At 44.1% G+C, this 20,518-nt stretch overlaps 1 protein-coding gene across 9 annotated transcripts in view; it reads left to right on the forward strand.

The window, feature by feature from the left end:
• Positions 1 to 201: 201 nt before the first annotated feature.
• iqcb1 (IQ motif containing B1) overlaps positions 202 to 20,518 on the forward strand; it is a 41,727-nt gene continuing 21,410 nt past the window's right edge. For 2 of the 9 annotated variants that reach the window (XM_078227849.1, XM_078227857.1), the window contains exons 1-5: positions 244 to 530; positions 3,410 to 3,528; positions 8,407 to 8,569; positions 11,052 to 11,181; positions 12,023 to 12,116. In XM_078227849.1, coding sequence (XP_078083975.1) covers positions 271 to 530; positions 3,410 to 3,528; positions 8,407 to 8,569; positions 11,052 to 11,181; positions 12,023 to 12,116 — 766 coding nt within the window. In that variant the 5' untranslated portion in view covers positions 244 to 270. Of the gene's footprint in view, positions 531 to 3,409; positions 3,529 to 8,406; positions 8,570 to 11,051; positions 11,182 to 12,022; positions 12,117 to 20,518 lie in introns of all 9 variants that reach the window. The other 7 variants (XM_078227856.1, XM_078227854.1, XM_078227853.1 and 4 more) reach the window with 7 other exon arrangements.

Here is a 20,518-nt window from a genome sequence, read left to right on the forward strand (position 1 = left end):
CAAGTTTTCACCTGAACAACATGGCTTTCAGGTTCACTCCGCCGATTCGATTAATCAGTAGTGTAGCATTTGTAATCAATCATCTCTAAGTCTAGCTTTGAAAATAAAAGGTTAATAATTTACGTGTGTGAATGTGTCTATATTTTTGTTTTGGGTTGCTGAGAGGGGGTGGAAGATGTGGCGAATGTGCGGCTGTGAAGCCGAGGCTTTGGCGTTGCCCTTGGAAACCGGCTGCGGCCCGGAGCCTGAGGCCGGGCCGGGAGTGAGGGGATGGCCGGAGCCAGCCGGCGGTCAGTGCCCAAGGCCGGAGCGGGTCGGCGGTCAGTGCCCGGGGCCAGAGCGGGCGGGAGGTCAGTGCCCGGGGCCAGAGCGGGCGGGAGGTCAGTGCCCGGGGCCGGAGCGAGCGGGAGGTCAGTGCCCGGGGCCGGAGCGAGCGGGAGGTCAGTGTCCAAGGCAGGAGCGGGCCGGCGGTCAGTGCCCGGGGCCGGAGCGGACCGGCGGTCAGTGCCCGGGGCCGGAGCGGGCGGGAGGTCAGTGCCCGGGGCCGGAGAGGGCGGGAGGTTAGCCCCCGGGTAGGGTAAAGGGCAGCGTTTCTCCAGGCTCGGCCGCCGAGGGATGATATTTTATTCCCACCTTTCAGCCTCGACTCCCGCACCTCCTCCCGGCCTGATTTTCACAGCGCATTCCTCCTCCAGTGGTGGAATCAAACCCCCCAACCCCCATCCCTTTGCAACCCCCACCCATCCCTTTGCAACCCCCCCCCCCATCCCTTTGCAACCCCCCCCCCCCATCCCTTTGCAATCCCCCCCCCCATCCCTTTGCAATCCCCCCCCCATCCCTTTGCAATCCCCCCCCCCCCATCCCTTTGCAATCCCCCCCCCCCCATCCCTTTGCAATCCCCCCCCCCCCATCCCTTTGCAATCCCCCCCCCCCCATCCCTTTGCAATCCCCCCCCCCCCATCCCTTTGCAATCCCCCCCCCCCCATCCCTTTGCAATCCCCCCCCCCCATCCCTTTGCAATCCCCCCCCCCATCCCTTTGCAATCCCCCCCCCATCCCTTTGCAATCCCCCCCCCATCCCTTTGCAATCCCCCCCCCCATCCCTTTGCAATCCCCCCCCCCCCATCCCTTTGCAATCCCCCCCCCCCATCCCTTTGCAATCCCCCCCCCTTCATCCCTTTGCAATCCCCCCCCTTCATCCCTTTGCAATCCCCCCCCTTCATCCCTTTGCAATCCCCCCCCTTCATCTCTTTGCAATCCCCCCCCTTCATCCCTTTGCAATCCCCCCCCTTCATCCCTTTGCAATCCCCCCCCTTCATCCCTTTGCAATCCCCCCCCTTCATCCCTTTGCAACCCCCCCTCATCCCTTTGCAATTCTCTCTCCCCCTTTCCCTTTCTCACCCCCCCCTTTCCCTTTCTCACCCCCCCCTCTTCAACATTAACTACATTGCACCTTCATGGTGGACGCAGATCCACTCGTGCATTTTCCAAATCAAGGCTATTTTGGATAAGCTTCTGCCTAAACAGACAAGAATTTGAAGGGTCAAAGGAAGAGTGCCCCTTGCCTATCTATCTGCCTGTCTGTCTATCTTTCTGTCCATCTTTCTGTCTATCTTTCTGTCCATCTTTCTGTCTATCTCTCTGTCTGTCTTTCTGTCTATCTATCCATCTATCGTTCTGTTTATCTATCCATCTATCTATCTACCCATCCATCTATCTATCTGTCTCTCTGTCTCTATCTCTCTCTCTATCGTCACACATCGGCTTACATTAACATGGCAATGATATTACTTTGAAAATCCCCTAGTCGCCACACTCCGGCACCTGTTCGGGTACATTGAGGGAGAATTTAGCATGGCCAATGCACCTAACCAGCACATCTTTCAGATTGTGGGTGGAAACCGGAGCACACGGAGAAAACCCACACAGACACAGGGAGAATGTGCAGGCTCCGCATAGACAGTGACCCAAACTGGGAATCAAACCCAAGTCCCTGGCACTGTGAGGCAGCAGTGCTAACCACCATGCTGCCCATATTTGCTCTTTGTGTGGAGCTGACATGGGCGCCTTGGGCTGAATGGCTTGTAAGCTGCTCTCGGATTGTATATTGGGCGCCATCATCAGGATGCCCCAAAAAACTTCTTGCCTGAGTGCAAAGCTCATCTATTCTCACCGTGATCTGAGTGCAGAGTCTGGAAAGGAAGACTTGCATTAATATGGCCGCAGGGTGTCCCAAGGAGCTTTACAGATAATTAAGTACTTCTTGACGTGTAGGGAACATGACAGTCAATATGTGCGCAGACAGCTCCTATTATCACACGGTGTTGACAATGGCTAGACAATCAAATTTTTGTTGTGTTGATTGAAGGATAAATTTTGGGGACAATTCCCCTTCTTTGAAACAGTGTTGTGGGATCTGAGAGGACATTCTCAATCCAACATTTCATCCAAAAGACAGCGCCTCTGACTGCAGCAATCCCTCCAGTACTACACAAGAGCATCAGCCTAGATTCTGTGCTCAATATTTGGGACTAGGAGACATGAGTCTACCCACTAAGCTATGGAGGAGCATTCTAGCCAGTTATCCATGGCATTGCTGGAAGGGAGCCCCAAGTCCAATAAGTAAAGGATTTGCATTTTTATGGAGCCTTTCACATCCCAAAAAGAGGGCTTGTGCCGAACCTGGGAGATCATCGGTTTGATGCCGTTTCAGACTGATTGGCATCATAAGAGATCCACAGTATCAGAACTTCTTGCAAAATGCTAAACTGCTAAATTACCTGGGAAATTATTTTGCTTTATGTAGTACAACCGGAACTCATGAGGAGAATGCTCGGAGAATGTCTAATGTCACCCCAATGGTCCATGTAAAATGGATTGGAGGCATTGAGTCACTACAACACAGAAGGAGGTCATTCAACCCATTGAGTCCATGCCAACTCTCTGTTGAGCCTTTTCTACAGGCTACTCTATAGATCCTACTCTATAAGTCCTATTCCTCTGCTTTTTCCTCATAGCCTTCGCAAGTTTATTTTCCTCGGGTTCCTTTACAGATCAAGAATGATCTCTTGCTTCCACCAATCTTGCAGGCCGTGTTCCTGGCCAAAAGTACTGCTGCGTTTAAAAAAAATAAACAGTTCTTTTTCACACACCTGCTGTATCGCTTGCTCCAAATTTTAAATCTGTTGCCCCAAGTAGAATATGTAGTTTGAACTGACTGGGAATTAAACCCAGGTCTCCCACATGATGGGAGGAAGAGGTGAGAATTTTACCCTCGAATCACCAATTCCTCCAGCTCATGTGATCAATAAGGAATTGTTAAGTTTTATGATTTGTATTTTATGCTGTGAACGTTTATACTGTACTGTTCACTGAACAAAATATTCTCTTATTTTATGCAAAATGATTAGGGGTGCAGCCACAGATAACCCGGATGAAGAAGAAGTGAATTCCAACATTTTAAACTTAGCAGCTGAAGTTGCAGAAAGCTCGGATGATAAGATCCCGACCCTGCTGCTAAAGCTGAAAGGTAGGAATTTTAAAGTTAAAGTAAAGTTTATTTATAGTCAAGTAAAGCTGACATTAACACTACAATGAAGTCACTATGAAATTCCCCTAGTCGCCACACTTCGGCGCCTGTTTGGGTCAATGCACCTAACCAGCACGTCTTTCAAACTGTGGGAGGAAACCAGAGCACCCGGAGGAAATCCACGCAGACATGGGGAGAACGTGCAAACTCCGCACAGACAGTGACCCAAGCCAGGAATCGAACCCAGGTCCTGGCGCTGTGAGGCAGCAATGCTAACCACTGTGCCACCATGCTGCCCCCTTATCTGGTTAATAATCAGATTATTATCTGGATTATTATCCAAATTATCTAGATTATTACAGAATCAGCCATCCTCAGGCCTTTTAATGTCTTTTACCCTTCAACTGCCCTTCCTTCAACTCTTCAGGAAGTGCTGTCTCTAGTTGGAGATCTTGACATTATCCCTCCAGTGTGTTATCCAAGTGTGGCAGTTTTCATTCAAAGGTGAATATGAATAGTGGGTACAGTCCAGTTTACTTTGTAGGACAATGATAGACTTCAGGAGGACATTGGCAGGCTGGTGGAATGGGTGGGCACCTGACAGATGAAATTGAATGCAGCAATGCTTTAGTAGAATGAAGAGAAGCAATATAAAATAAAGGATGTAATTCTAAAATGGAGGCAGAAACAGATGGGATAAATGTGCACAAATCATTGCAATTGGCAGGGCAGTTTGAAAAAGTGACTTAAAGGCGTACAGGATCCTGAGCTTCATAAATAGGGGCATAGAGGACAAAAGCAGGGAAGTTACGCTGAACCTTGATGCTGAATCACTAGTCCAGCCTCAATTGGAGTCTTGTCTCCAATTCTGGGTACCTCACTTTAGAACTTGAAGGCTTTAGAGAGAGAGCAGATAAGATTTACAAGAATGGTTCCACAGATGTGGGGCTTCAGTTATGTGAATAGGTTGAGGAGGAACTTTGAGAGAGGTATTCAAAATCATTTAAGTTTAAGTTTATTTATTAGTGTCACAAGTAGGCTTACATTAACACTGCAATGAAGTTACTGTGAAGATAGGGAACAAACATTCCCATTGATGGACGTTATTGCATCAGTAAAAAGAGGTACAGTATCAATCAGTTTCCAGGCCATTGTGCAGTTGACTTGATGATGCAACAGGTACACAGCAGATGCCATCTCCCTGGCCCTACACTCAACCCTGGAGCATCTTGATAACAACGACACTTATGTCAGACTCCTATTTATTGACTACAGCTCAGCCTTCAAACCATTATTCTGACAAAACGCACCTCCAAACTCCATGGCCAAGGGCTTGGCTCCTACTTCTGCGACTGGATTCTAGACTTCCTAACCCACAGACCGCAATCAGTAAGGACAGACAACAACACCTCCTCTATGGTCATCCTCAACACCAGTGCCCCACAAGGCTGTGTCCATAGCCCCTTATTATACTCCTTACATACCTATGACTGTGGCCAAATTCCCCTCCAATGATGACACCACCATAGTGGGTCGGATCTCAAACATTGGTGAGGCAGAGTACAGGAATGAGATAGAGAATCTGATTAACTGGTGCGACGACAATAATCTCTCCCTCAATGTCAGCAAAACGAAGGAGATTGTCATCCACTTCGGGAGGCATAGTGGACGACATGCCCCTGTCTACATCAATGGGGATGAAATGGAAATGATCGAGAGTTTCTAGTTGCCCAGATCATCAACAACCTGTTCTGGTCCCTCCACACCAACGCTATAATTAAGAAAGCCCACCAATGCCTCTACTTTCTCAGAAGGCCAAGGAAATTTGGTATGTCCGCTACGACTCTCACCAACTTTTACAGATGCACCATAGAAAGCATTCTTTCTGGTTCTATCACAGCTTGGTGTGGCTCCTACTCTGTCCAAGACCACAAGAAACTGCAAAGGGTTGTGAACAAAGCCCAGTCACAACCAGCCTCCCATCCATTTACTCTGTCCACACTTCCTGCTGCCTTGGAAAAGCAGCCAGCATAACCAAGGACCCCACACATCCCGGACATACTCTCTTCAACCTTCTTCTGTTGGGAAAAAGATACAAAAGTCTAAGGGTCACATACCAACCGACTCAAGAACAGCTCCTTCCCTTCTGCCATTAGATTTTTGAATGGACCTAACTTATATTAAGTTGATCTTTCTCTACACCCTAGCTATGACTGTAACATGATATTCTGCACCATCTCCTTTCCGTCTCTATGTACGGTATGCACAAGAAACAATACTTTTCACTGTATATGTGAAATTTATTTCACATGTGACAATAAATCAAATCAAATCAGTTATAAACTGAGTTAAAGCTCTGTTTGAAATTAAAAATGGAAAACGCTGGAACTCTTCAGAATCGGCCGAACAGCGACCTGCCTTTTTAATCTGTAGGTGTAATTTAAGGATTTGCATGTTGTTATATATTTAAGTAGTTGCATGATTGCTTTAAGAGCAGCTCACATGATTTGACGATGATGTCGCTCGGATGTTTCAGAGGTTCCTGCATTTAGTTTCAGTATGTACTCTGTTCTGTGCAGTGCAGAGAACATCTCTTTTAATAAACTTGTGTGTTATATCGAATCTACGTCTTTTTCTTTTTGTCTAAAACCCACAGCCCCGAACATAATTAGGACATTACAAAAAGAAAATTGGCGATGAGTTGGGATTTTATTTCATCGAGAACATTGAAAAAAGCTCCCAAGTAGAACAAAAAAAATTGTGGATCCTCACACTTCGAATATTAGAAGGCTGGAGAGAAGCATCAACAGGATTAAAGATTGAAGTGCTAGCACCAGGAAGACCAAAGAAGAAAAAAGCTCTCTTGTGTGTGGTTTTAAAAGAAGGGATACTGTACTGTCCAGCTGAGGCTATTTGAAAAGAATCGAGTCAACTGTCTCCAGGCTATAAAGGTGTACTGGGAAGACAGCAGAAAAATATATACTGAGCAGTCTCAAGTCGCTCGTGGCTGCAAGAGAAATGGGTTAATCAGGATCCATGGGAAGAAAATGAATGATGGAGTTCCTATCTAGAATGTTTTCAGTGCTTCGTACAAGCGAATAAAATTGCAAATAAGTTGCTTGTACCAGCTTTTCTCAGTACAATATTAAGTAAAGCCTTTGATTTGCTCTGGTGCTTAGTTCGTCCAGCAAAGCCAGAAACCAAAACTTACAATGACTTGCCAAAGATCCTTGAAGATTGCCAAAGCCACTGATCACTGCAAAATGGTTCAGGTTCCTCCAAAGGAATCAATTGGAAGCCAAAAGCATTGCTCAGTTTGCAACAACCTTAAAAAGGCTGGCACCACATTGTGAGTTTGGTGAGTCATTAGAAGATATTCTTCGAGATTGTCTAGTTTGTGGTCTCAAAAATGAGGCTATCCAAAGAAGATTGCTTACTGAACATGCTTTGACTTCAAAGGTAGCAGTAGAAATCGCAGTGTCGATGGAACTGGCTGCTAAAGAGGCTTCACAATTTGGTGCAGGAATGAAGATCCAGAGGTTGGGAACTGCCCATAAGAAGTCAAAACAGCAACAAGCATGCGAAAGATATGCCAAAATCGTCCATTCAGCGAGTGAATGCTGGAGCAAGGATAGTCAATGCAAGAATTGTGGCAAAATGAGTCATATTGAAAAAGCTAGTTGGGCTAGACCAGTTTCCCCTGAGAAGAATATTCAGAAGAAAAATCTGCGTACTTTCAAGAAGAAGAAGAAGAAGTTGTCTCGACAAAAAGAATTTACAACAAGGAAGAAAAGAATCTCGACTGTGAAGATGAGAATGTCCAGAAATATGAAGAAGAATCACGATAGATTCTGGGTGATTTTGACATTAAGTAGACAATATATTAGGGTGGAGGTAGATACGGGTGCTGCTGTGTCTTTCGTTCATGAGTCTGCAGACCAACAAAAGCCAAAGCAGCTTTCTATAAAAGCAGCTGATGTGATTTTAAGGACATACATTGAAGAGATTGCGGCGTTAAAAGAACAGATACATACATCATGTTCAAAGCAGAGTTGAGTGGATAAACACTGGAGTTGCCTCTCCATGTGGTCTGTAGTGATTTTCCAGCTCTATTTGGGAGATCATGGTTGGAAAAGATAAAGCTTGACTGGAGTGCTGTCAACAGATTGCTCAATGCCAAAACAGACCTGCAGCACCTTCTGGATAGATGTAAGAGTGCATTCGAAGTGACACTTGGCTCAGTAAAGAGAGTTCAGGTGAAACTCAACATAAAGCCTGATTGTCAACCAAAAAGTTTCAAGGCGGGGAGTGGTGCTGTATGCAGTTTGTCCCAAGGTTGAGGAAGAATTAGTATGACTTTTTAACACTGGTGTGTTAGAGCCAGTTATGATGATTCCATAACCACCTCCTCTTTGGAGACTGGCTGTGGTCCCAGCCACTCGAACCTGGCTGCTTGAGCCAGATAACTCCCCTTCTTTGCGTGGCTATTCTTGGACAGGGAGCAATTCATCTCGCAATTCTGGTCTTGGATTCTAGACATCACAAAGACCCGGAAGGGACAGAGGGTGCGGGAGGGGGTGATGTCAGAAAGGGTGTTGGGTCAATGAGGGAGATGAGTAAAAGTGAAGTATTGATTTCAAGGTTTTAGGCTGAAAGCTATACTGATGTTGCCTAAGGCCACAAACTTCTTTTTAACAATGTCCTGTATCTGTTAAGATCAAATAGCAGTTAAGATTTTAAAAAAATGTTTTCTCAGAATTCCAAATGGTACCCAAAGGGTTGCACCCCAATAATATTTCCACATTCTCTAGCATGTGTTGAGATTTTGTTTCTGGTGTAACATTAACCCATTCTGCTTTTGCCATGTGTCTTTTACAGAAATCCTGCAAGATCCTCCCTCAGGAAGCAAAGAATTACAGAAGTTAAAAGATGACATTTATCATTATGACCTAGTTCAATATTGCATATTGGTGCTTAGACAAGACTACTACAACATCCCAGGAAGCTGGTCCACAGCTGTAGAGTTAGCAGAGATAGTCAGGTAAACCAGATCAGGAGTCTACATTTGATATTCCACTCACGGTTGCAATGCAAGAAATCTGTTAGAAATTATTTTTCTCAGATCAGGCATGTCGATTATTTTGCCTGTTTGAAATATTGAAGCTTTAGTTTATGACATAATCTCCATTCTCCCTTCCTGTAGCACACAGTCCAGCATGTGTGTTAACCTAGAAATAATACACAATGCAAATCAACAGGTTTGACTTTACAATCAGGTGCCCCCGAAACAGAACAGTTTGTGCAGTGGATTCCGAACATGGAACTAAGAGGCCTGCTTCCTGAAAGCACCAAAGCAGCGCTATTGGGGGCAATTCTTTGGCCACGTTTGCGCAGGCGCAAATCTCGATGACCACGGCTAGAGACTAGGAGGCCATTGTAGCCCTCAGGTGGTCAGGGACATGACTGGACAGGACTCTTGTTGGCCAAGTCAAAGGGTGGGAGGTCCTGAAGGCACCTAAAGACGAGCCCATAGCGGGCGTTTACACATGTGGGGTTGGAGGATGTTTGATACTGTCAATGAGGAGGGGCAGGGGGTTCCCAATGATGCTGGTGATCCTGCATTGTTAGGGGGAAGACTGGGTGGCAGGTCATGTGTTTTGGACAGTTTTGTTTTCTACATAGTGAATTCAAGGTTTCATTTTTAATTTGGTTGCTGGCTGCAGTTTTAGTTTAGAAGCGGGTGGACATCAGACTGAAAGCAGTGTTTCTCTCTCCCTGGTATTGGAAATTCTGCTGGCTAGCTGGAAGCAAGGCTTCCTGGCCTTCTTGGAGTGAAAGTTCTGCCATTGGTGGGTTGCTAGTTAGTGCCTAGAGTCTCTCTCTCTCTCCCTGGTGTTTTGGGAAGCTGTTCTGACTCTAAGCTTGTCTGTGTGTGCGTCATGAGAGCTGCAGCATCAACCAAAGAACTAAGTTCCAGCATCACGTGAGCATTTGTATTTTCTGTGCTGAACCTGCAGAAATTTGTTTGATTGGAACATTTCCTATGTTCATTAAGGGTTATACAATATCACGGTTGTTTTTAATTCTTGTTTGTAATTGGTAAAAATTATTGTTAATTTTCTTTCTGTACATGTTAACTGTATTCTTAAAATAAACTTTGCTTGTTAAAAGCTCCCTAGTGGGTCAATTGAATCATACCTGAAGTGAAGCATCTCATGCTCACCTTAGCCAAATTCAAAGTGCAAAACTTATGATCCAGGCGGACTTCATAAAACACTTTGGAGTTTCTGACCTGAGTTATAACAGTGTTGTTATTCTGTGGAATTCTCTTCCCAGGAAACGTTGGCGGCTGCTTCATTGAATATGTTTAAGGCTGAATTAGATTCTTGACTGACAAGGGAGTTCAAGGGTTATTGGGTAGGAAGGAGAGCAGAGTCGAGGCAACAATCAGATCACCCACAATCTTATCAAATGGTGGAGCAGACTGGAGGAGCCAAATGGCCTACTTCTGCTCCTAATTCGTATGTTTGTTGGCTAAAACCACTCATCCGAATGGAGGAGCACTGACATGAAAACAGAAAATGCTGAAAATACTCAGCAGCATTCATGGAGAAAGAAACCAAGTTAATGTTCCAGGTCAATGAGCTTTCGTCAGAATTAGAAACTTGTGTGGGATGCAGTATCTTTCATGGAAAAGATGTGGGGAGAAAAAGGAAGTAAGAGGTAGGACTCTGATAGGGTGGAAAGCAGGAGTTAGTGAATGGAAAACAGGATAATGGTGCAAGGCAAAAAGATGCGTCAATGGAACAAGCAAAGAAAGATGGGTCTAGAGGAGGTGTGAATGTATTGGCAGAATGAATACCGACAGCCAAAAAGAATGGAACAAGGGTTGGAATGTGACATTGATGAGCTTGATGTTTAGTCTGAAAGTGCGTAAATGAAAGATGAGCTGGTGTCCCTCAAGTTCCCATTAAACTTTATAGGAACAATGCAGGAGGCCAGAGTAGGAGTGGGGCAGTGAATTAAAACGGCAAGTGACTGGAAGCTCAGGGTCACACTTGCAGACTGTACAGAGATGTTCAGTAAAAAAACAATCACTCAACTTGTGTTTAGTCCCCCTGATGTAGGAGCACAGGTAGTCTTCTTGCTACTTGCCAGTTTCCTCAGCCAATGATTGTACAGGGCTTTAACTTATATTCGTTTGATTTATAATGGTGTTTGCAACTCTCCAGCTAAATCCCTAGATCCATCTCACTCTTAACAATCAGACATAACCACTGTAAACCATCCAAACTCTTCATTTTTGGGTATAGGTTTTTCCATGCAAAAATCCCGAGACACTTGACAATAGCTTGCATTGATTTTTATCATTGTAAATTATCCAACTGGTCAATCTATTTGATTGCCAAAGCTAAAAATTCTTATTTGACGCTAATATCTGGTTGTACATCCAGGTTTTACTGGATGAAAGCGATGCTGGGCTAAAAGCAGAGTTAATGGTGAATTGAATTGCCCCCTTTCAGCACCATCTGTGTGGACCTGAATCCAAAGGAAGATGCTGAAGAGTTTTATACCAAAGTGCTGCCGTCAGCTGCAGACAATCTGATGTTGCTGGCACGTCGTCTGCAGGCTCGTTTTCTCAAGGCTGTTGAGGTAATTTATGCATATCGATTCTGTCTGCCATATTTGCATGAACTCTTATTTATAAACACTCGTCTAAAAGCTGAAGTTTTCCTTCTGATGACAGTGCATAAAGCGTGCAGCATGTAGATTGGCTGAAATTTTGTACTTGCTTAGAAACAATTGCTGAAGAAACTCAACAGCATACACATCTGTCAGAAAATTCACATTCTCAAACAGAATCACGTCCCTTAATAAATAGTATACAACATCTTGTAAGTGATTTGTAGTTCTCCAACCTTCCAACAGAAGTGAAGTTGAAGGGTGACCCTGTGAAGGTTTTGACAGATTAGACACCGAGGGAATGTTGCCACTCATGGGGAAGTGTCAATCTAGGTGCCATCAATATAAGATGGTCACCAAGAAATTGTGTGGAATTCAGAAGAAACTTCTTTACCCAGAGTGCTATGGAGACAAGGCAGGAAAGTGGACTTGGATCAGCCATGATCTTATTAAATAGCAGAGCAGGGCTGAATGGCTTACTCTGTTCCTTTTTCTTGTGATCTTAGTGTTGAGAATATGGAACTCAGTACCCTGGAGATTAATTAAAGGGAATTGTATCGATGTTTCAAGGGAAAACTAGATAAGCATGGGAGGGAGCAGTGAATTGGGGTTTATGACGATGAAGTTAGCTAAGGAAGGATGGGAAAGGATGCAAGTGGAGTATGAATGCCAACATGGACTTGTTCAGATCAATGATCTCTTTCTGTGAGCATTGAACTGAGTGTCTTATTACTCGACAATACTTAACTGCAACGTATGATCAGAAACAATGCAGTGTTTGAAAAGGTTAAAATGTTGTTCTTCATTCAAGAATGACAGCAAACAAGATTTCCTGCACTATTTCCACAATGTGACAAGTTCCCTTTGCTGGCTTCTTAGTGGCCATGATCAACTGATCCAACATGGTAAGTACAGCCAGTTGTTTTGTTTTAACTGTCTTTGGAAATTGTTGCTAACAATTAAAACTCGTGTGTAGCACTCTTAATGTAGATAATTGCCTCAATGGACATTGCAGAGGCTTAATTGGATAAAAATGGACTAAGAGACAATAAAGGACATATTAAGAAGATAAATCATTCATTGCAGTCAAGGAATGTGTAAGTTTCAAAAGACATTTGATTCTCAGAAAAGACCAATCTGCTCCGCTCCACCTCAGAGACATGAGGCAGAACACAAGCCCTGGCCGTCCAGTGCTGCAGTTCACTGCTGTTGCGACTGGCTTACCTTGAAAAACTTGGTTTATACTGTTGTGTTCTCATTGAATGGTTTATAGTTTGTTTATTTATTAGTCACAAGTAAGGCTTACATTAACATTGCAATGAAGTTACTGTGAAAATGGTTACACACAGAAAGAGGCCCTTTGGCCCATTGTGTCTGTGCTGGCTCTTTGCAAGAGTAGTTTTCCTCGTGCTGCTCCCCCTGCCTTCTCCCTTAGCCCTGCAAATGTTTCCTCTTCTGAAATTAATCCAGTTCTCTTTGGGAACGCATAAGCGAATCTATCTCCACCACATTTTCAGAATGAGGTTTAGTACCTTTCCCTTTCCCCTTTGAGGCAAATTATGCATTAAGAATTTGGACTTAAATGTAGGGAATATGATTAAGAAGTTAACAGATGATACAAAAAAATGGCCATTTGGTTGATAGTGAACAAGGCCATATATCTTATATCACTGAACTGAGCAGAATTGTCAATTCAATCTGGAGAAGTGTAGGTTATTGCAGCTGGGTGGACACAGAAGGCCAGGGAATGCACAGTACGTTATAGGATTCTAAAAAGTGAAGGGGAATAGAGAGATCAAGGAGTGCCAATCTACACAGCCCTGAAGGCAGCAGGAGAGGTAGATTAGGTGACTAAGAAAGTACAAGAGGCCCTTTGGCCATACAGAACTCGAGTTTTGCTGACAAAGGGACATGTCAAAGCTTTTCACATTGCACTCTTCAGGACACTATGCAAGAATATTGATATAAGGGGGGAAAACAACAATTTATACTGTGTGAGAAGAAAGTGCTGATTGGTTGGCAAGTTGACTCTGATTGGTAGAGGTGTCGCCATGTAGAATGCATCAGGCGACTCTCAGTTAACTGCCAAATATTGTTTGAAATTTAAACCAGGTAGTTTGACCCCGATTGATCAAGGCATTGCCCTGAGGAATAAATCAGCGAATGACTGTCACTTATTTTGTTTACCTGAAATAGGCACAATGTGTGTGCATGTTCTTTCTGTCTGTAAAGAGCAAGGCCCTGTGTATTTTTTTGAAAAAAAACCATTGGGGTTTATTGGTTTACATTTGAACCAGTCATTACAAAAGCATTCTGTATAAACAGATATAGAAAAAACCATGTAGTGAACAATGAAGGAAAAATACATTCAGCTTCCCTTTGTGCCAACTCCTGGACCTCTCTGAACAGGAGGTCAGGATCTATCAATAAAAAAAAGTATTATTAGTTACACAGAAAGCATACATCAATGCTTGGAATGTGTTCCAACAGGCACTTTTGTGTCACAGTACTGAGCCCGCATCTTCTTAACAGTCTCTTGTATAATGGAAGGTAACTCAAAAGCCTACAATGTGTATTAATATACATGAATTCCAGTACGTGCAAATGTGCTACACCACGGGCCTGACTGACAAGAGCTGTTAAAGAAGTTTAGATGTGGAGATGCCGGCGTTGGACTGGGGTAAACACAGTAAGAGTTTTAACAACACCAGGTTAAAGTCCAACGGGTTTATTTGGTAGCAAATGCCATTAGCTTTCGGAGCCCTGCTCCTTCGTCAGATAGAGTGGATACCTGCTCCCAAACAAGGCACACACAGACACAAATTCAATTTACAGAATACTGATTAGAATGCGTATCTTTACAGCTAATCAAGTCTTGAAGATACAGCCAATGTGAATGGAGGGAGCATTAGGCACAGGTTAAAGAAATGTGTATTGTCCTGTCTGGAGACTACCCCCATCCCCCTCCCACCAGCCAGAGGAAACAACATCCCTGCATCCAGCCTGTCCAGCCCTGTCAGAATTTTATACATTTCAATTAGATCCCCTCTCATTCTTAGAAACTCCAGTGAAAACGGTCCCAGTTGACCCAACCTCTTCTCATACAACAATCCTGCCATTCCAGGAATCAGTCTTGTGAGACTTCACTGCAGTCCCTCTATGGTAAATATATCTTTAGATAAGGGGCACACAATACTCAAGGTGTGTTCTCACCAAGGCCCTGTACAGCTGCAAAGACATCCTTTTGCAATGAAGGCCAAAATACCATTGAATTATTCAGCAGATGAGAGTAATGAGAAATAGGCAGGAAAGTGGAATTGAGCCAAGATCGGATCTGCAATAGTTTTACTGAAGAGCAGAGCAGGCTGGAGGGGCCTACTCCTATTTTACATGTTCTCGTAAATTCATGAGGATGTTGCCAGGAATGCAGAATTTTAACCGTGAGGAAAGATTGAATAGGCTACATTCGTTTTCTTTGGCACAAGTGAGTGGAGACTTCGGACAGGATTTTTGGATGGCAGGGTTCCCCGACTGCTACCCTGAAAACTCGGCAGAGAACACATCCCTGCCAGGACCAGCTACCCCAAAGCTGTTTATCATTCGATGGGGCATTAATTGGTTAAGGGTGAGACTTCAGCACCCATCCGGGGAGGAGATCCCACCTTGGAGAGCTGACAGCCAATCCAATTGGCTGTAGTCCCAGCAGCTCCAGCTCTTACAGCCAGGGTAAAGTAGCAGCAGGGGTGGGCTGAGGCACTTAAGTGACCAGTAACTGACCACTTAACGGCCTCAGTAGAAAGGTAGTTTTTACAGTTGGAATGCGCAATAAAAGGGCAGTTGGGGGGCAGTTAAGAGTTAACCACATTCCTGTGGCACTGGAGTCACATGTAGTACTGTGCTCAGTTCTGGTCGCCTCATTACAGGAAGGATGTGGGAATGATTGAAAGGGTGCAGAGGAGATTTACAAGGATATTGTCTGGATTGAGTGGCATGCCTTATGAGGATAGGCTGAGGGAGCTCGGTCTTTTTTCCTTAGAGAGATGTAGGATGAGAGAAGACCTAATAGAGGTACATAAGATGTTGAGAGGCATAGATTGGGTGGACTCTCAGAGGCTTTTTCCCAGGGTGGAAATGGCTGCTACGAGAGGGCACAGGTTTAAGGTGCTGGGGAGTAGGTACAGGGGAGATGTTAGGGGTAAGTTTTTCACACAGAGGGTGGTGGGCGAGTAGAATCGGCTGCCGTCAGTGATGGTGGAGGCAAACTCAATAGGGTCTTTTCAAAGACTCCTGGATGAGTGCATGGGACTTAATAGGATGGAGGGTTATAGGTTGGCCTAGAAGGTAGGGATATGTTTGGCACAACTTATGGGGCCGAAGGGCCTGTTTGTGCTGTAGTTTTTCTATGTTTCTATGTATGCCGGACCAGGTAAGGATGGTAGATTTCCTTCCTTGAAGGACATTAGAACAAAAAACAAAGAAAAGTACAGCACAGGAACAGGCCCTCCAAGCCTGTGCCGATCATGATGCCCTAACTTAAAAAAATCTTCTGCCCTTACTCGTTCCGTATTCCTCTATTCCCTTCCTTTCATTTACCCATCCAGATGCCTCTTAAATGTTGCTAATGTGCCTGCTTCCACCACCTCCTCTGGCAGTGCGCTCCAGGCGCCCACCACTCTCTGCTTGAAAAACTTCGCCCGCACATCTCCCTTAAACTTACCTGCTCTCACCTTGAATCTGTGCCCCCTTGTAATTGACACTTCCATCCTTGGAAAAAGCCTCTGACTATCCACCCCGTCTATGCCTCTCATAAATTTGTAGACCTCTATCAGGTCACCCCTCAGCCTCCATCTTTCCAATGAAAACAATCCTAGTTTATTCAACCTCTCCTCAGAGCCAACACCCTCGCGACCAGCCTACATCCTGGTGAACCTTCTTTGCACTCTCTCCAAAGCTTCCACGTCCTTCTGGTAGTGTGGTGACCAGAACTGCACACAATACTCCAAATGTAGCCTAACCAAGGTTTTATATAGCAGCAACATGATTTCCCAATTCTTCTAATCACTGTCCCAGCTGATAAAGGCAAGCATGCCACATGCCTTCCTAATCACCTTGGCCACCTCTATTGCCACCTTTAGGGAACTGTCCTAAATACCCCCAGAACATGAATTAAGTTTCTGGATTACTAGTCTAGCAATAATACCGTTAGGCCATCTGTATGTGATAATCATCTGGGGGATTCTGAGGAGACACCCACAGACATTCACTTGGGATTCAGAGTGTACAGTCATCTTGTTTGCCTAAAAGGGGGTTGGTGTGTTAATGTAGGCTAAGATGTACTTTGTAACCCATGTTAATCCTAAAACCTGTGTGTCATTGTTAAAATAGAGAGGGAGTAAAGAAGTTTTGTATCATTATCCAATTTTTTCCGTGGTTAATAAATGTTTATTTTGTTGTGAAAGCTAATTAGCAGTCTTGTGACTCTTTAAGGGAGATGTGCGGGCGAAGTTTTTCAAGCAGGGAGTGGTGGGTGCCTGGAATGCGCTGTCAGAGGAGGTGGTGGAAGCAGACACATTAGCAACATTTAAGCGTTTTATGAATAGAAGTAAAAGTTTTTGAGCCAGGGTTCATAGAATCATAGAATCCTACAGTGCAGAAGGAGAGCATTCGACCCATTGAGTCTGCACTGATCACAATCCCACCCAGGCCCTATTCCCATAACCCCGTGCATTTACCCAGCTAGTGCCCCTGACACTAAGGGGGAATTTAGCATGGCCAATCCACCTAACCCGCTCATCTTTGGACTGTGGGAGGAAACCGGAGCACCCGGAGGAAACCCATGCAGACACGGGGAGAACATGCAAACTCCACACAGACAGTGACCCAAGCCGGGAATCGAACTCAGGTCCCGAGCACTGTGAGGCAGCAGTGCTAACCACTGTGCCACCCGATCAATCTGGGATCTTCCCATCCAGTTATAACATCAACTGGGATCATAAAAGTGGGAAGCGTAAAAGTTTGCCTTCATTGAGTATGTAAAATTATGAGGGGTCTAGATAGAGTGGATAAGAAGGTCCTATTTCTTTTACAAGAGAGGTGGAAACCAGGGGCATAGATTTAAAGTATTTAGTCAAAGAATTAAAGAAGGGTTGAGGAAAAGTTTCTTCTCCCAGATAGTTATTTTCACCCACTGGATTATAGAACCTCCAGCACTATGGACCAAGAGCTGAAAAATGGGATTAGAGTAGATAAAGTTTTTCTGGCCAGCAAGAACACAATGGACTGAATGGCCTCCTTCAGTGCTGTAAATCTTTCCAGGTTTCTCAATGCAAAGGTGAAGCTGCTTTTTTTTAAAAACAAACTTAAAACAGCTTCAGTTTTCCAGCTGGTTCTTAGTGTCAGCTTTCGCAAAAGTGTGAAACTTCCCTGTTTCTAAAATCAGTCATTCTGATACCTGAGTGAGATTGTCAAACTAGCAGCGAATGCAAAAGTAAGATACTTCCAACGCTGGAAATCTGAATTAAAGACAGAAAAATTATGAAAATATTTAGCTACCCAGGCAAGACCTTAACTTGTAGATAATGGGTCAGAGCTCAACTTGAAAAACAATGTCCATGCCCCACCACACCATCAGTTTTCTCCCAACCCCCTCCCCGCTCTGACATTAATCATTTTTACTGCCTCGTGCTTGCTTTCAGCAGAAGTCGAGGGGCAGATTCCAAACAAATTTCTTTCCGTTTTTCCAATATGGTTTTGGAGGACCTGTAATTAAGAATATTTAGTAAGATAACAATTACAGCATTTATATGCGGACTGCTGTGTTTATGGATTAGCTTTACGTAATATACAGAAACGGCAGGTGCATTGAGAAATTGATATTAAATACGTCTTGTAATGCAATGATTCAGTTGTTTCTGAGACCAAAGAGCTTCAGTTTAACTACACTTTTGAACATCTGCAGTGAGCTATTTTTGCACAATTTGTCTGAATGGAGACTTGTGAGAACAGCATTGGTGGTGACAATGTGTTTAAAAACAGCAACAGGGGTACTCCCAGATAATTCTGACAGACTAATTGGTCATATTGAATTTAATAGCTTTTCCAAATATGAAGACTAGTTGGAGGGGGCAAATTTCCTTCCCTTTTTCCAATATGGTTTTGGAGGACCTGTAATTATGAAAAATTAGTAAGATAACAATTACCCTTATATGCTGACTGTTGAGTTTATGGATTTGCTGTACGTCATATAGAGAAATTGATATTAAATACATCTTGTGGATTGCCTACTTTTAACTGCTGCTCATCCTTTTTAGATCTTTCCGTAAATTGCAAAGCAGTAGCCCAGGGTTACATGTATGCCAATATCATGATGATTTACAGCCAGAGGCTCCCATTGCTTATCTCTTCAGCACCTTTGAAATCCTGGGGCTAACTCATGTCCTACACTTCCATTTACCTGGTTCCTAATTGCCTGTGCATTCGAGTATAAAATACATATTCTGCGCTTATTATTGCTGAGGTCAGCAGGGAGAAATCCTAGATTTCCTTTGTAAGGTCTGGCACCGTTTATTGTCCAAAATAAAAGCCTGCATGAGTGTGTCGTGTGCTAGTTGCTGCTATAGTTTGACAGTTCTGAAGAAACACAGTCGGGAATGAATATAATTGAGTGGAACTGCAACCTTCCAGTGATGGTGCAGATGCTACTTCACAACGCAAACCAGTGTGCCAGCAGTAAGCTTTGCTCTGCCACACTTTTGAACACCTGCACACTTGAGCTATTTCTGCACAATTTGCATGAACAGACTTGAGAAATTAGCATCGATAGGGGAAGAGAATGGTAACACATTGTAGATAAATGTGTTACTTGTATAACCAGAACTGCATACTAATGCATGTGACAATAATAAATCAAATCAAAATCAAAGGATTTGGGCATTATAGTAACAAGGTTAGGTTAGAAAGACTGTTTTTGCCCCGCTTGGGGCAAAGTAGATTGAGGGGATTTGATAGACTTGTACAAGATTATGACAGGTTTAGATAAGCTAGACAAAGAAAAGCTGTACCCATTAGCTGATGACACAAGAACTAGGAGATACAGATTTAAGATTATGGGCAAGAGGTGAAGGGGAATGTGAGGAAGAACCTGTCTTACACATCACACAAGGGTGGTGGAAGCATAAACAATGAAGGATTTCAGAAAAAAATTATTATTTGAAGGAAATAAACTACAGGGATTGAGTGGGAGCGTGGGAATGACCTGATTGCTCTGCGGGGAGCTGGAATGCAGTGGGCCAAATGGCCACCCTTCAGTCCCACAAATTACTTTGACCATATTAGGCAGCCAGTCATCATCACTGGTGTTCCTTTTACCCAGCCTGTCAATGCAGCATCTGCAGGAGAGTTTTGAACACAGAAGTGATGTCTCAGTTGGTCAGAAATATAATTATGTACTGCATTGAGTTTCAGCACCCAACAACAGGAAAAATATAAAAGTCCTCTTATCCTAGAAATCAGCCGTCTCTGCATGGATTCCAATGCAAATGTATCCTTCCTTCAGCTGGGCTAGCCACCCTGGGAAAATGTTTAGAGGCTGCAGGATGCCAAGGCGAGCTATTTAAAAGGCCCGCCTTGGTGCTGTGAGACTTCATCCCAGTTAAAATAAAAACATTAAAGCCCTCCAACCCTCCCAACTCGCCCCCATCACCTCAAACACACTCTCCTCACGCCCACATTCAGCCACTTTGGCCCTCATGCCAAGCTATGCCCTGCCACTCACTCCCTATGGCCCCTCATGCCCTCCATCCAAGCCATGGCACGTCCATACCCATTCACCCACTCTATTCTGTATAGAAGCAAAGAGCACCATAGTGAGAGTCAGATGTATAAAAAAAGTAGTTAATGGTACCTTTCCACTTTCTTCAAAAAAAATCTATATTAGTACCTTTAAGCTATCAATATCTGAAACTGCAAGCACGTGAAACCTCTTTATCTTCTGTAAATAAACATTGTAAAATTGGCATCAAAAATCTGGGAGACAGAGCTTTTAATCAAGCGATGTTTTCACTTGGGCTTATGTGTTTTAGTACTCTCTTGGATGCCTGTGCCCTCAGCCAAGAATACATAATGAGATGTGGCTGAGAGCCCAGCAGTCCATTAGCCTTTTGAAACACCAGCCAGCCCACACCCTTGAAATATCCTGTTGTAAATTGGAAACCTGAGAAATGGAATTAGGAATCCTGTATCGGGTCCTGGCCGCAATGTTTATAGGGCTCACAAGTGGTCCCGTCTTGGTAAAAATCCAGGCTATGCC

This window comes from Mustelus asterias, chromosome 14 (genome assembly GCF_964213995.1).
Source record: "Mustelus asterias chromosome 14, sMusAst1.hap1.1, whole genome shotgun sequence".
Taxonomy (NCBI): Eukaryota; Metazoa; Chordata; class Chondrichthyes; order Carcharhiniformes; family Triakidae; genus Mustelus; species Mustelus asterias.